This window comes from Priapulus caudatus, unplaced genomic scaffold (assembly GCF_000485595.1).
Source record: "Priapulus caudatus unplaced genomic scaffold, Priapulus_caudatus-5.0.1 Scaffold1916, whole genome shotgun sequence".
Classification (NCBI taxonomy): domain Eukaryota; kingdom Metazoa; phylum Priapulida; class Priapulimorpha; order Priapulimorphida; family Priapulidae; genus Priapulus; species Priapulus caudatus.
In genome coordinates, this window is record NW_014578977.1 from 3,902 (window position 1) to 16,768 (window position 12,867).

General features: G+C 47.2%; 1 protein-coding gene across 1 annotated transcript in view; it reads left to right on the top strand.

The window, feature by feature from the left end:
• Positions 1 to 2,121: 2,121 nt before the first annotated feature.
• LOC106817898 (E3 ubiquitin-protein ligase HERC2-like) overlaps positions 2,122 to 12,867 on the top strand; it is a 25,666-nt gene continuing 14,920 nt past the window's right edge. The window contains exons 1-7 of the mRNA XM_014822609.1: positions 2,122 to 2,130; positions 2,504 to 2,666; positions 2,971 to 3,084; positions 3,458 to 3,615; positions 4,034 to 4,433; positions 6,940 to 7,109; positions 7,548 to 7,709. Of these exons, the coding sequence (XP_014678095.1) occupies positions 2,122 to 2,130; positions 2,504 to 2,666; positions 2,971 to 3,084; positions 3,458 to 3,615; positions 4,034 to 4,433; positions 6,940 to 7,109; positions 7,548 to 7,709 (1,176 nt within the window). The remainder of the gene's footprint in view (positions 2,131 to 2,503; positions 2,667 to 2,970; positions 3,085 to 3,457; positions 3,616 to 4,033; positions 4,434 to 6,939; positions 7,110 to 7,547; positions 7,710 to 12,867) is intronic.

Here is a 12,867-nt window from a genome sequence, read left to right on the forward strand (position 1 = left end):
CCGCATACACATACCGTTCTCACGTGTTGGAGATGGACACCTTCCTATCACCTGCTACCATCGCGTTCTTCAGAGCGTGTTGGATGGACAGCCATCCTTCTTAATCACCCGCTACGCTACCGTTTCCACGTGTTGGGATGGACACCTTCTATCGACCTGCTACCTAAACCGTTCTCACGTGTTGGAAGTTGGACACAGCCTTTTATCAACCCGTACTACCGGCGTCTCACGTGTTGGATGGACACGACTTCATTTATCTCGCGCTACCAGCTAACCGTTCTGCAACGTGCTTGGATGGACACTCTCTTATCACACAGGGATCCCCGCTAACCGTACCGATTCCTCAGCGTGTTGGATGGACACCGTTCTTAATGCAACGCCGCGTACGCTACCGTCTCAACGTGTTGAGATGGACAACCTTCTTATCTCCCAGCTACCGACTACCGTTCTCAACGTGTTGATGACACCTTCTTATCACCTGCTGCTACCCTACCGTTCTCCCGAGTGTTGGATGGACACCTTCTTATCACACCGCTACCTACAGCGTTCTCACGTGTTGGATGGACCACTCATTCTATCACGCGTCATATCTGCTACCTCCGTTCTCACGTGTTGTGATGGACACCTTCTTATCAACCCGCTACCGGTAACCGTTCTCACGTGCTGATGGACACCTATCTTATGCACTGCTACCTACCGGTTCTCACGTTGTTGATGGGACACCGTTCTTATCACCTCTACTAGCCGTTCACGTGTTGGAGTGACAACGCTTCTAATCACTGCGTGAGCCCTACCTACCGTTCTCAGCGTGTTCGGATGGACACCTTGCTTATCAACCCGCTACCTAGCGCGTTCTCAACGTGTTGGATGGACACCCTTCTTATCTCCCGGCTACCTACCGATTCTCACGTGTTGAGTGGCACCTTCTTATCACCTGGCTACCTAAACCGTTCTCACGTGTGTTGGATGGATAACCATTCTATCACCCCCGCGTACGCTACCGTTTGCTCACGGTGCTGGATGACACCTTCTTATCTCCCCGCTACCTTTTACCTTCTCTAGACTGTTGGATGAACACCTTCTTATCACCACGCTACAATAAGCCGTTCTCGACTTGTTGGATGCACCTTATCACCCTACCGTACCGTTCTCACGTGTGGATGGACACCTTCTTTATCACCTGCTAATGCCTACCGGTTACTCACGTGTTGGAATGGACACCTTTGCCTTGATGCACCGCGCTACGCGTAACCGTTCTCTCAGACGTGTTGGATGGACACCTTCTTATCACGACGCTACCGATACCGTTCGTCACGTGTTGGATGGACAATCCTTCGTTCATCTCAAACCGCTAAACACCATACCTGTTCTCACGTGTGTTTTGGGATGGACACTCTATCAGGCCGCGCTAAGCCACTTACCGTTCTCACGTGTTGGATGGACACGCTTCTATCAACCTGCTAGCCTACGCGTTCTCACGTGTTGGATGGAGCACTTCTATCACTGCTGACCTACCGTTCTCACGTGTTGTGATGGACACCATTCTTATCACCCAGTGCTACCTACCGTTCCTCCTCAACGTGTTTGGATGGAACCGTTCTTATCACCCCGGTCTACCTACGCGTTCTCACGTGTTGGAATGGACAACCTGTCTATCACGGAAGGTCCGGCCGCTTTACCCGCGCATACCGTTCTCAAACGGTGTTGGAATGGGACACAACCGCCGCCTTCTTATGCAGCGGCGCGCTACAGTAACCGTTCTCACCCGTGATTGGATGGACAACCTTCTTATCACCCGCTACCTACGCGTTCTCAGCGTGTGTGGATGGACACCTTCTTATCAGCCTGCTTATCCCTACCGTTCTCGACGTGTTGGATGGTACACGACTTCTTATCCAGCCTGCGTACCTACCGTTCTCAAACGGTGTTGGATGGAGCACCTTCTATCACACCGCTACCTACCGTTCTCACGTGTTGCGAATGGACACTTCTTATCACTTTTTTTTATTTTTTTCAAATTGAAATATATTTTTTTGCCGATCACAATAAAAAGTTTCGACACGGCGGTTTAAAATGGACTCGGTCGGGTTAGCGGAAACAAACATCTTTTTAGGCCTAACCATGTGTGAAGTACATGTGGGATGTGGTCACGTTGTGATACTTACTTACAGAGGTTGCGCTAGTCCTTCGGCTCAGTGCTGACAACATTAATTTATGGTTTCCCATTGAATTCAGAATTTTGATGTAGACGTTAGAAAAAAAAGGTGACATTGTTGTTTTTGGCTGTTCTGGCTTTATGTCAAGCATAGGGGCTCTGCAACCACATTGCTTTCGTTTCTGCAACTTTTTCGATTTCGTTGATACTTGTCTACTCTACGCTGTTACACTGGTTGGGTCGTTATACCCATACGATATACCCCTCGTTATACCCATGTCGTTATACCCATACGGGTATTACCCATACATCGCGATGTAATGATCTGGTGTGTTTTTCCCCCTGCAGGTGGAGCCAGTAGCGTTCTCGGTGGACAAGCTGCCGTTGGCTGAGCGTCTGCTGGGAGTGTGGGCGAGCGTGGTGAGCAGTGCCGTGTGTAGCTACAGACAGGACAAGGATAGAGACAAGGCAATGCTCAACACTAGTCTCACCAGCAGTGCGGACATGTCAGGTAACACCTAATTAATTATCGTGACTGACGAAATAGTATAGCAAGAGTTTTAATCATAGCTGTTGTTCCGGTAATACTGAATTTAGAAATTAGAAATCATTGTCAACTGTTCGTCAGCTAAGTAAATGCTTATGCTACAACCAGACTAACGTGTGTGAGAAGTTAACTTATAATTAATTTGGAATTAGATGAAATAATTTCAATTAATCTAATCAGCATGAATCTAGTTTTATAATATTACACCGGTGCGATGTCGGACCGCAATCTTACTCAGGCTTAGATATGGGACTTTGTTTAGTTTTAGATTCGACTCAGGTGAGGCAGCTACAGCAGAAGTATATCTCCCTTCAGCTGATGAGAGCTGCAAGGGTGTTCTTCGACAGACAGGACTTCTTCCGACAGATTCTCTCTCAGACAGGTAGGTTTATTCACTCGTTTATCCTACGTGTGTGCAGTGTAGGCGAGATTGAGTCAATGTCAGCATATCTAGTTCACTTTATATAGCTACGATTCACTATATCTAGCTCACTATATATTTTATGTATTATATATTATATAATATTATTATAATTTTCATATATTACTCACTTATATATATTATATACCTAGCTCACTCGTTTATATATTCTCTGTTGTATACCATCGTTTTTATATATTACATATTTATATGTTTGTGATAATATATATTTGATGATATATATTTATATAATGATAATTTGTCTGTAGTTATGTGTCTTTATTGTGATAGCAAGCAAGCATCCAACCATCGTGTGCTTGTGTTATTATTACAGTGTATGAGGGAGCGCAGAGAGAGACTAGTAAGCCTGCGGGGTCTGAGGATGGTTTGTCCCCGGACACACTGGGTCCCGCCTCCCTGCTGCACCAGGTCATGTGTGTCGCCACCCAGCCCTCGCCGCTCAAGGCAATATTCGATCGGCAGGAGATAGAGGTAAAGCCCACACACCATGCTGCTGCCAAACGTGAAATGCGTAGCGTGTTCTGATGACGTTGTTTGAGGACGTAAATTCCCTATAAAATCTTCTGACCCTGTGTGTGATACATGGTGAGCGGATTAGTATAGATCGAGATAGATCGATTATATTGGTCTTAGAGTTAAGATTAATGTCGTATCCATGTTGTTGTAACTGTACGTCAAACTTTGCTGTGACTCGACATTTTGATACTGTCTAAATCCATCTCTATCCGTAAAATACATGACGACATTTGCTAAAAATATAATAATAAAATATCGATGTCCATAATATAATATAATATATATATAATATATATATATATAATTATAATATTGACTATGACTTCCGACCATGTAAACAATGCCTCTGACATCCCCCCCCCTTCTCCTGCAGGCTGCGGTGTTGGCAGTGTGCCAGCACCTAATGGCAGAGCTGACAGCTGCGGGGTCAGGTCTCTACACGAGCACGTGTCAGCTATCCAGCAGCACCAGCCAGCATCTCGCGTCCGCAGCCTCCACATCCGCAGTCGTCGCCGCCGACGACCTCCTCTCAGCGCTCAGCGACTCCAGCTCCACCGCCGCCAGCACCATGGCGTCGTCCACCGCGTCGGCCAATCACGCGCCGCCGCCGCCGCCGCCCTCGCGGACCCTCGCGGCTCCGGCAGCGGCGGGGCGGTCGCACGGACGCAGGCAGAAGACGGGAGCAAGCTGCATGGCGCTGTCACCGATCGTCACGCAGATCATAGAGATGGGGTTCGGGCGACGCAGCGTGGAGTTTGCTATCAAGGAGCTGGGTGAGTAGACGTGATGTGTGTGTGTGTGAGTACATGCTGCTATCAAGGAGCTGGGTGAGTAGACGTGATGTGTGTGTGTGTGAGTACATGCTGCTATCTAGGAGCTGGGTGAGTAGACGTGATGTGTGTGTGTGTGTGAGTACATGCTGCTATCTAGGAGCTGGGTGAGTAGACGTGATGTGTGTGTGTGAGTACATGCTGCTATCAAGGAGCTGGGTGAGTAGACGTGATGTGTGTGTGTGAGTACATGCTGCTATCTAGGAGCTGGGTGAGTAAACGTGATGTGTGTGTGTGTGTGTGTGTGTGTGAGTACATGCTGCTATCTAGTGTATAGCTGCATGTACTGTGGCTGTTACATAACAAATGATACTAAACGTGATTATGAATATTGTAACATTATACTAACAATACAATCAATATGTTAAAATTTTATAAAATACACAAGTACATAATCATATACACGTATGTAGAGTGAATAATGTACACGTATGTAGAGTAAAATAATGTACACGTATGCTAGAGTAAATCAATATACACGTTACTGTAAGGAGTAAATAATGTACACGTATGTAGGAGTAAATTATTTACACGTATGTAGGTAAATAATGTACACGTATGCTTAGAGTAAATAATGTACAACTATGTTAAGAGTAAATAATATACACGTATGTAGAGTAAATAATGTACACGTATGTAAGTTAAATAATGTACACGTAATGTAGAGCTTAAAATAATGGTACACATAATTAGAGCTAAATAATGTACACGTTATGTAGAGTAAATAATGTACACGGTTGTTAGAGTAAATAATGTACACGTATGTAGAGATAAGATAACTGTACCAGTGTAGCGTTTTCGTCGCCTCATCCGCGCGACACCAGATGGCGCCACCGGTCGACACACAAATGAGACTAGTAGCACACAATCCTAGGTATCAGCACTTACCGTATGTGTCTGGAGACGTTGTTACCGGCCGTGACCGCTCTTCCCGCGACCTTCGCTAGCCACCCGAGCGCTTTAAGAAAGCTACTGCGCCTCGCAATAACCTGTTCTGTCGCTGCCTCAGCGTCCTGATGCCGTCGTAGTTATGTCAACAGTGCAGGCGCCAGTACACGACACCGTCATGCACACCGCCAGGCAACTCCCACCCTCTTTGCCCACTGTGCCTCGCGTTACGATGAGTTAACAACGTGTATACGACGCGTAAACACAGAGGTTAGACACACAGTAATAGACTATGAACGCAGCCCGGGCAAAAAGGGCTTACAGTACAGTAAAGTAATCGGCGGCTGCCCTCCGCTGCAGCCGGCGCACGCGAATAGACTAACTCCCTCCTATTCGTGCAGACTCGACACGTTTACTTAGGCCTAGTACTGTATTATTCACGCACCCTACAACGACAGGACAAAACGGGGCTTACTCACCGAAACGGCCGCTCGAGGCAGAAACGCGGTGGGGCTTACTCTCTCTCTCTCTCTACCTCTCCCAACTCTCTGTATTTCTCTCTCTCTCTCCAACTCTCGAATTCTCTGTCTTTCTCTAGCTCTCTCTCTCCGATCCTATCCGCTTCGCTCCAGCCCGCGAACTACCACGAGAACAACGCGCGAATTCCGCCTGTCACCTGCGGCCTACTGTTTCGCCGTTCTCTTTGCCGCTAGAGGGGCGACTCCCACTGCATCCAGCATGGCGGCCCCCGTTTGTTGAGTGTTTCGATCGCCGTAAGCAAACCCCGACAAAACAGACATGACGACAACACAATTAGACAATTACGAAACATTTACCATCTCCCCATCCACCCGGTACCCGGGGCATACACCACCCACGCTCTTGGGAACCCCGAGAGCCCGGTTGCCACCGCTACACACGTAGTAGTCATAGTAACTTTTAAGTAAATAATGTACACGTATTGTAGATGTAAATAATGTACACGTACTTGTAGAGTAATAATGTCAACACGTATGTAGAAGCTAAATAATGTACAGGTATTGTAGAGTAAATAATGTACACGTATGTAGAGTAAAATCAATGTTACGACGTATCTATGAGTATAATAATGTACAGCTAAGTATATGTACAGATGTAGATAATATGATCACTACTTGATAATGTATCACGTATGGTAGAATAAATAATGTACACGTAGGTTAGAGTAAATAATGTACACGTATGGTATAGACGTAAATAATGTACACGTATGTAGAGTGAATAATGTACACGTATGTAGAGTAAATAATGTACACGTATGTAGAGTAAATAATGTACACGTATGTAGAGTAAATAATGTACACGTATGTAGAGTAAATAATGTACACGTATGTAGAGTAAATGTGAGGATGAAACTTAAATAATGTACATAAAATGCAAAATACTGTAAACATATTTAAGTAGAAGCATCAGTGGCTTGGATAAAAAGTAGGATTACTCTCTTCTTAGTTCTATGCTTCATTAACATCCTAGCACCGTACTAGTGTCATGTTCCCCAGCTGCATGTCAACGTTGTTATCAGGTGGGGACATACAGCCGAGTGCGGAGTCTGTGGTGGGATGGCTGCTCGAACATCCCGCTCTACACATCCCGGAAGTTTCCGATTCCGACAGCATCTCCTCCATAGAAGGCTTCAGCGATTCCGATTCCTTCTCGGACGACCTTGACGACCTTGAAGGATCTTTCAGCGAGGTACGGGCGCGACAGGAGTTTATCGATATTACACGTAATATAGCAAAATAAGACCTATAGCATAATTTATATTTTGACAGTTTAATTTTGAATATTAAGGTTTTGATGTACATAAATAGCGAAATAAAACGTTTAATACAATTTATATTTGGAAAGATTAGGTTAGAAAGTTTCTGTGAACTTCCATCTGAAAACGAGCATTATTGCATAGATGTACTGACATTGTATGAAGTCTGTCGATTTTATACATAAATAGCAAAATACGTTTAGTGTAATTTATATTTTGTTTGTAATTTAAGTTTTATTTTGAATATTGAGGTTTGAAAGTGTCTGCGTATTTCCATCTTAAAACTAGCATTATTGCTCGAATGTACTGACATAGCAACGATCTCCTATACATTTCAATACATATATTCATCGATTCTTTATCGATTTCAGCTTTATCCATCCGAGATGCATCAGTACAAGAAGCGAAATGATTTCTTGACGAATGAAGACTACGCACATTACGTGAAGGACAACATCCAGGCCGGCATGACCGTCAGATGCTGCAAAACATACGAGGAAGTGCAGGAGGGAGACATAGGCAGAGTTGTAAAGGTTCTAGGCTTGTTACTACTAACACACAATATTAATCGGTGTAGCCGTCAGAAAGAAATTTTTGTTCTCCTCTGTTTTAGTTCTGTTACTGTTGATAAATGATGCAAATACTATACAATATCCTTATCGTTTAGTAAATGTATAAATTTACTGATATGTTTCTATATACATGATATAGCATATGTATTTTTCAAATATTTATGAAATATCCCATTGCTAACTAAATATATATCCGATAACTCTTCTCTAATAATATATAATATGTATACAGTATATATATATATATATATATATATATATATATATATAATATAATAATAATCATGCAAGGGTTGTGAGGTAGAGCAGGCAGGAGGTAGGAATCCTCCATGGCCATTTTTTCCGACTACATATTTCACAGAGCGCGAGTGTCTTATGTGAGAGGTTAGCAGCAGATGTCCACTGAGGGCAGCTTACAACAAGCGAGAATCGGGTCCCGATCTATCACATAGTCTGACAGGGCATCAAGTCAGAATATAAAGTAAAGGTGTTAAGTGGTGCTATTTGTGTAAAACTGCAGAGTGGCTAGGACGCACTTATCGGCAGAGAAGTATAGTCGCAGGGAACAATCACGCTTCTCTCCTCGCTGTGTAATCAACCCATGCGCCAGTGCAGACGAGTGTTTTGGCATTGAACGTAGGTAGTAAGGTTCGCAGGCGAGAGTATTATAGAGCTAAAGTAATTGTACATCGCCCATGCAGGGTTGATGATTAGAAGGGCTAGGGGCAGGAGTAAGCGAATCCTCGATGCAGGGGTTTGGTGAAGAGCAGGGCAGGAGTAAGGAATCCTCGATGCAGGGTTGTGATAGCAGCAGGCAGGAGTAAGGGAATACCTCGATGCAGGCGTTGTCGATAGACGCAGGCAGGAGTAAGGAAACCTCGTGCAGGGTTGTGATAGCAGCAGCCGCAGGATAAGCGAATCCTCGATGCATGGGTTGTGATGAGAGAGAGCAGGCGTAAGGAATCCCTCGATGGCAGGGTTGTGATAGAGCAGCGGCAGGAGGTAAGGAATCCTCGATGCAGGGTTCGTGATAGACGCAGGGGCAGGAGTAAGGAATCTCGATGCAGGGTTGTGATAGATGCAGGAGCAGGAGTAAGGGAATTCCTCGGATGCACGGGTTGTGAATAGAGCAGGCAGGAGTAAGGAATCCTGCCATGCAGGGGTTGCTGATAGAGCGGCAAGGATAAGGGAATCCTTGATGCAGGGTTTGCTGATATGAGGCAGGCAGGAGTACAGGGATCGTCGATGCAGTGGTTGTGATATAAGCAGGGCAGGAGTAAGGAATGCCTGCCAACTGCAGGGTTGTGATAGAGCAGGCAGGAGTAAGGAATCCTTGGATGGCAGGGTTTGTGTAAGGGAGCAGGCACGGAGTAAGGGAGATCTCGATGCAGGTTGTGATAGAAGCAGCAGGAGTAATGGACTCCTCGATGCAGGGTGTGGAAGAGCATGGCAGGCGTAGGAATCCTCGATGCAGGGTGTGATAGAGCAGGCAGGGAGTAGGTTAACTCCTGCGATGCAGGGTTGTGATAGAGCAGGCATGGAGTAAGAGAATCCTCGATGCAGGGTTGTGATAGAGGCAGGCAGGAGTAAGGAATCCTCGATGGTGCAGGGTTGGTGATATGAGCTAGGCAGTGAGTAAGGGAGATCTCCATGGCAGCGGTTGTGATAGAGGCAGGCAGGAGTAAGGATGGCCTTGATGCAGGTTGTGCAGAGCAGGCATGGAGTAAGGAACGCCGATGCAGGGTTGTGGATAGAGCAGCAGGAGTCAGGAATCCTGCGGCATGCAGGGTTGATGATAGAGCAGGCAGGTAGTCAAGGAATCCTTGATGCGGGTTGTGATACGAGCAGCAGGAGTACGGAATCTCGGATGAGGGGTTTGTGGATAGAGCGAGGCAGGAGTAAGGAATCCTGCGATGCGTTGTGAGTATGAAGCCGGCAGGAGTAGAGGGAACTCTCCATGCGAGGGTTGCTGAATAGAGCAGGCAGGAGTAAGGGAATCCTCGCATGCAGGGTTGTGATAGAGGCAGGCCAGGAGTAAGGAATCCCGTTCCTTGATGGCAGGTTGTGATAGAGCATGGGCGCAGGAGTAAGGCGATCGCTACGATGGCAGGGTTGTGATAGAGGAGCCGGAGTAAGGAAATCCTCCATGGCAGGGTTTGATAGAGCCGGCGCAGGAGTAAGGAATCCTCCATGGCAGGGTTGTGATAGAGCAGGCAGGACGTAAGCGAATACCTCCAATGCAGGGTTGTGATAGAGGGCGGCAGGAGTAAGGAATCCCGGATGCATGGGGTCGTGTGATAGAGCAGGCAGGAGTAAGGAATCCGTCGATGTCAGGGTTGTGATAGAGCCGGCAGGAGTAAGGAATCCTCGATGCAGGGTTGTGAATAGAGCAGCAGGAGTAAGGAATCCCCGCATTGCGGTGTTGTGATAGAGCACGCAGGATAGATATCCTTGATCGGCAGGGGTTGTAATCAGAGCAGGCAGGAGTAGATGGAACTCCTCGATGGCAGGGTTGTTGATAGAGCAGGCAGGAGTAAGGACCATCCTCGAGTGCAGGGTGTGTGATTAGAGCCAGGCAGGAGTAAGTGGAATCCTCGATGCAGGGTTGTGGATAGAGCAGGCAGGAGTAAGGAATTCTCTGATGCAGCGTGTTGTGATAGAGCAGCGCAGGAGTATAGGAATCCTCCCTGATGTCAGGGGTTTGTTGCTATGAGAGCAGGCAGGAGTAGGAATCCTCTGATGCAGGGTTGTGATAGAGCAGGCAGGAGTAAGGATCATTCTGCCATTTGCAGGGGTTGTTGATACGAGCAGCGCCAGGAGTAAGGAATCTTGATGGCAGGGTTGGATTAGAGCGCCAGAAGTAAGGAATCGCTCCGATGCCGCGGGTTGTGAATAAGAGCAGGCAGGAGTAAGAATCTCCATGCGCAGGGTTGTGATTAGAGCAGGCATGGAGGTAAGCGAATCCTTGGATGCAGGGTTGTGATAGAGCAGGGCAGGAGTAAGGAATCCTCGATGCCAGGTTGGTGATAAGCAGGCAGGCAGGTAAGGAGATGCCTCTGATGGCAGGGTTTTTTTGTGATAGATGCAGGCAGGGAGTAAGGAATTCCTCGCATGCAGGTGTTGTCGATAGATCAGGCAAGGAGTAAGGAATCCTCCATGCAGGGATTGTGATAGAGGCAGCGCACAGGAGTGAAAGAGATCCTGCGCGATTGACGTTTGGTGAGGGGCTGTGATCGCATAGGAGGCTACGCGGGCAGGAGTAAGGAATCCTGCGATGCCAGCACAAGGCTGTCTTAGTGATAGAGCAGCGGCAGGGACATCAGCGACACTGGTCCCGCTTACGGCATCAGGGGCCGGTTGTGATACGAGCACGCAAGGAGTGTAAGGAATCCCTCCAATGCAGGGTTGTCGATATGAGGCAGCGCAGGAGTAATGGAATGCCTCCATGCATGGGGGTTGTGATAGAGCAGGGCAGGAGTAAAGGAATCCGTGCGAATGCGGCAGGGTGTTGATAGAGCAGGAGGAGTAAGGAATCTCTGCGATGCAGGGTTGTGATTAGGGAGCAGGCAGAGTAAGGAATCCTCGGATGCAGGGGTTGCTCCCGCATCACGCCAGGCACGGCATGTGGATAAGGAATGCCTCCAAAATGCAGCGGGTTGTGATAGAGCAGGCAGGAGTAAGAATCCTCCTGCATGGTTGTTGATAGGAGCAGGCAGGGAGTAAGGAATTCCTGCGCGATGGCAGGGTTGTGATAGAGGCAGGCAGCGAGTCAAGGAATCCCCTCCGATGCAGGGTTGTGATAGAGCAGGCAGGGAGTAAGGAATCCCGATGGCAGGGTCTGTGATGTAAGAGCAGCCGGGCAGGAGGTAAGGAAGTCCTCATGCAGGGTTGTGAATAGAGGAGGCCAGGAGTAAGGAATCCTCCGATGCAGGGTTGTGATACGCAGCCAGGGCGCAGGAGTACAGGAATCTGCTTCGATGCCCGGTTGTGATAGAGCAGCAGGAGTAGAGCCGCAAGTGGTGCGATGCAGGGTTGTGATCAGAGGCAGGCAGGAGTAAGGAATCCTCGATGCAGGGGTTGTGATAGAGCAGCGGGCAGGAGTAAGGGAATCTTGATGCAGGTGTGTGGATAGAGCAGCGCAGGAGTGGAATCGCTTGATGCATGCTTGTGATAGAGGCAGGCAGGATAATGAATCCCTCAACATGCAGGTTGTGAATAGAGCAGGCACGGAGTAAGGAATCGCTCCATGGGGGTTGTGATAGAGCAGGCAGCGAGTAAGGAATCCTCCCTGCAGGTGTGATAGCAGCAGGCATGGGAGTAAGGATCCTCGATGCAGGGTTGTGATGAGTGATGTGCTATCTGTGTGTGTGTTCTAGTAGCTGGAGGCCATGATGGCCTGTACGACTGAACGTACATGGTCGACTGGCAGAGGAAAGGGTAAGCAAACCGTACTGGGTGCGATACATCCACATTCGAGCTGCTTAGCTATCTACCACGGCGTGTTAACGTGGAATGTTCTGTTCATTGTATTGATTGATTGGATTGATTGATTTCAATTGATTCATGTTTATTCATTTAATGAGCAGTTACATTGGTAAAGGTTATGTCATAATGATATTTTTGTTTTATTTATACATATAATGCTTATTTGTATGCCGCCCGCGACACAAGTCGGCTTTGGGATCCTATGTGTATCCCCCGCGGCCACAGAAAGTCGGCGGGGAGTACTATATGGTTTTCATGTCTTGTTTCAGACCGCCGCGCGGCCACGACACTTTTTCCTTCCGCTCTTAAACTCGACCCGCATAATGGACCTAGCATGACCAAACATAGTCTGCCCTTATACATCTTGGGGAGAGGGTGTGTCGCGTGACCGAACCAGGTCATGCAACCTTAATTGACATTGGACCTTGACCTTGACCTTCAATCGATATTTCCTTTCCGCTCTAGAACTCGGCTCCTAATTGACCTAGTGGGCGGCGAAACTTCGTATATCTTACCATCATCTTGGGGAGAAGGTGGTGTTCCGCGTACCAACCCTAAGCGCAGAACCATGTTTAACGATACTTGCACATCTAGCCAGATGAGTTGTGTAACAAACCTTTTTGTCTTTGTGACT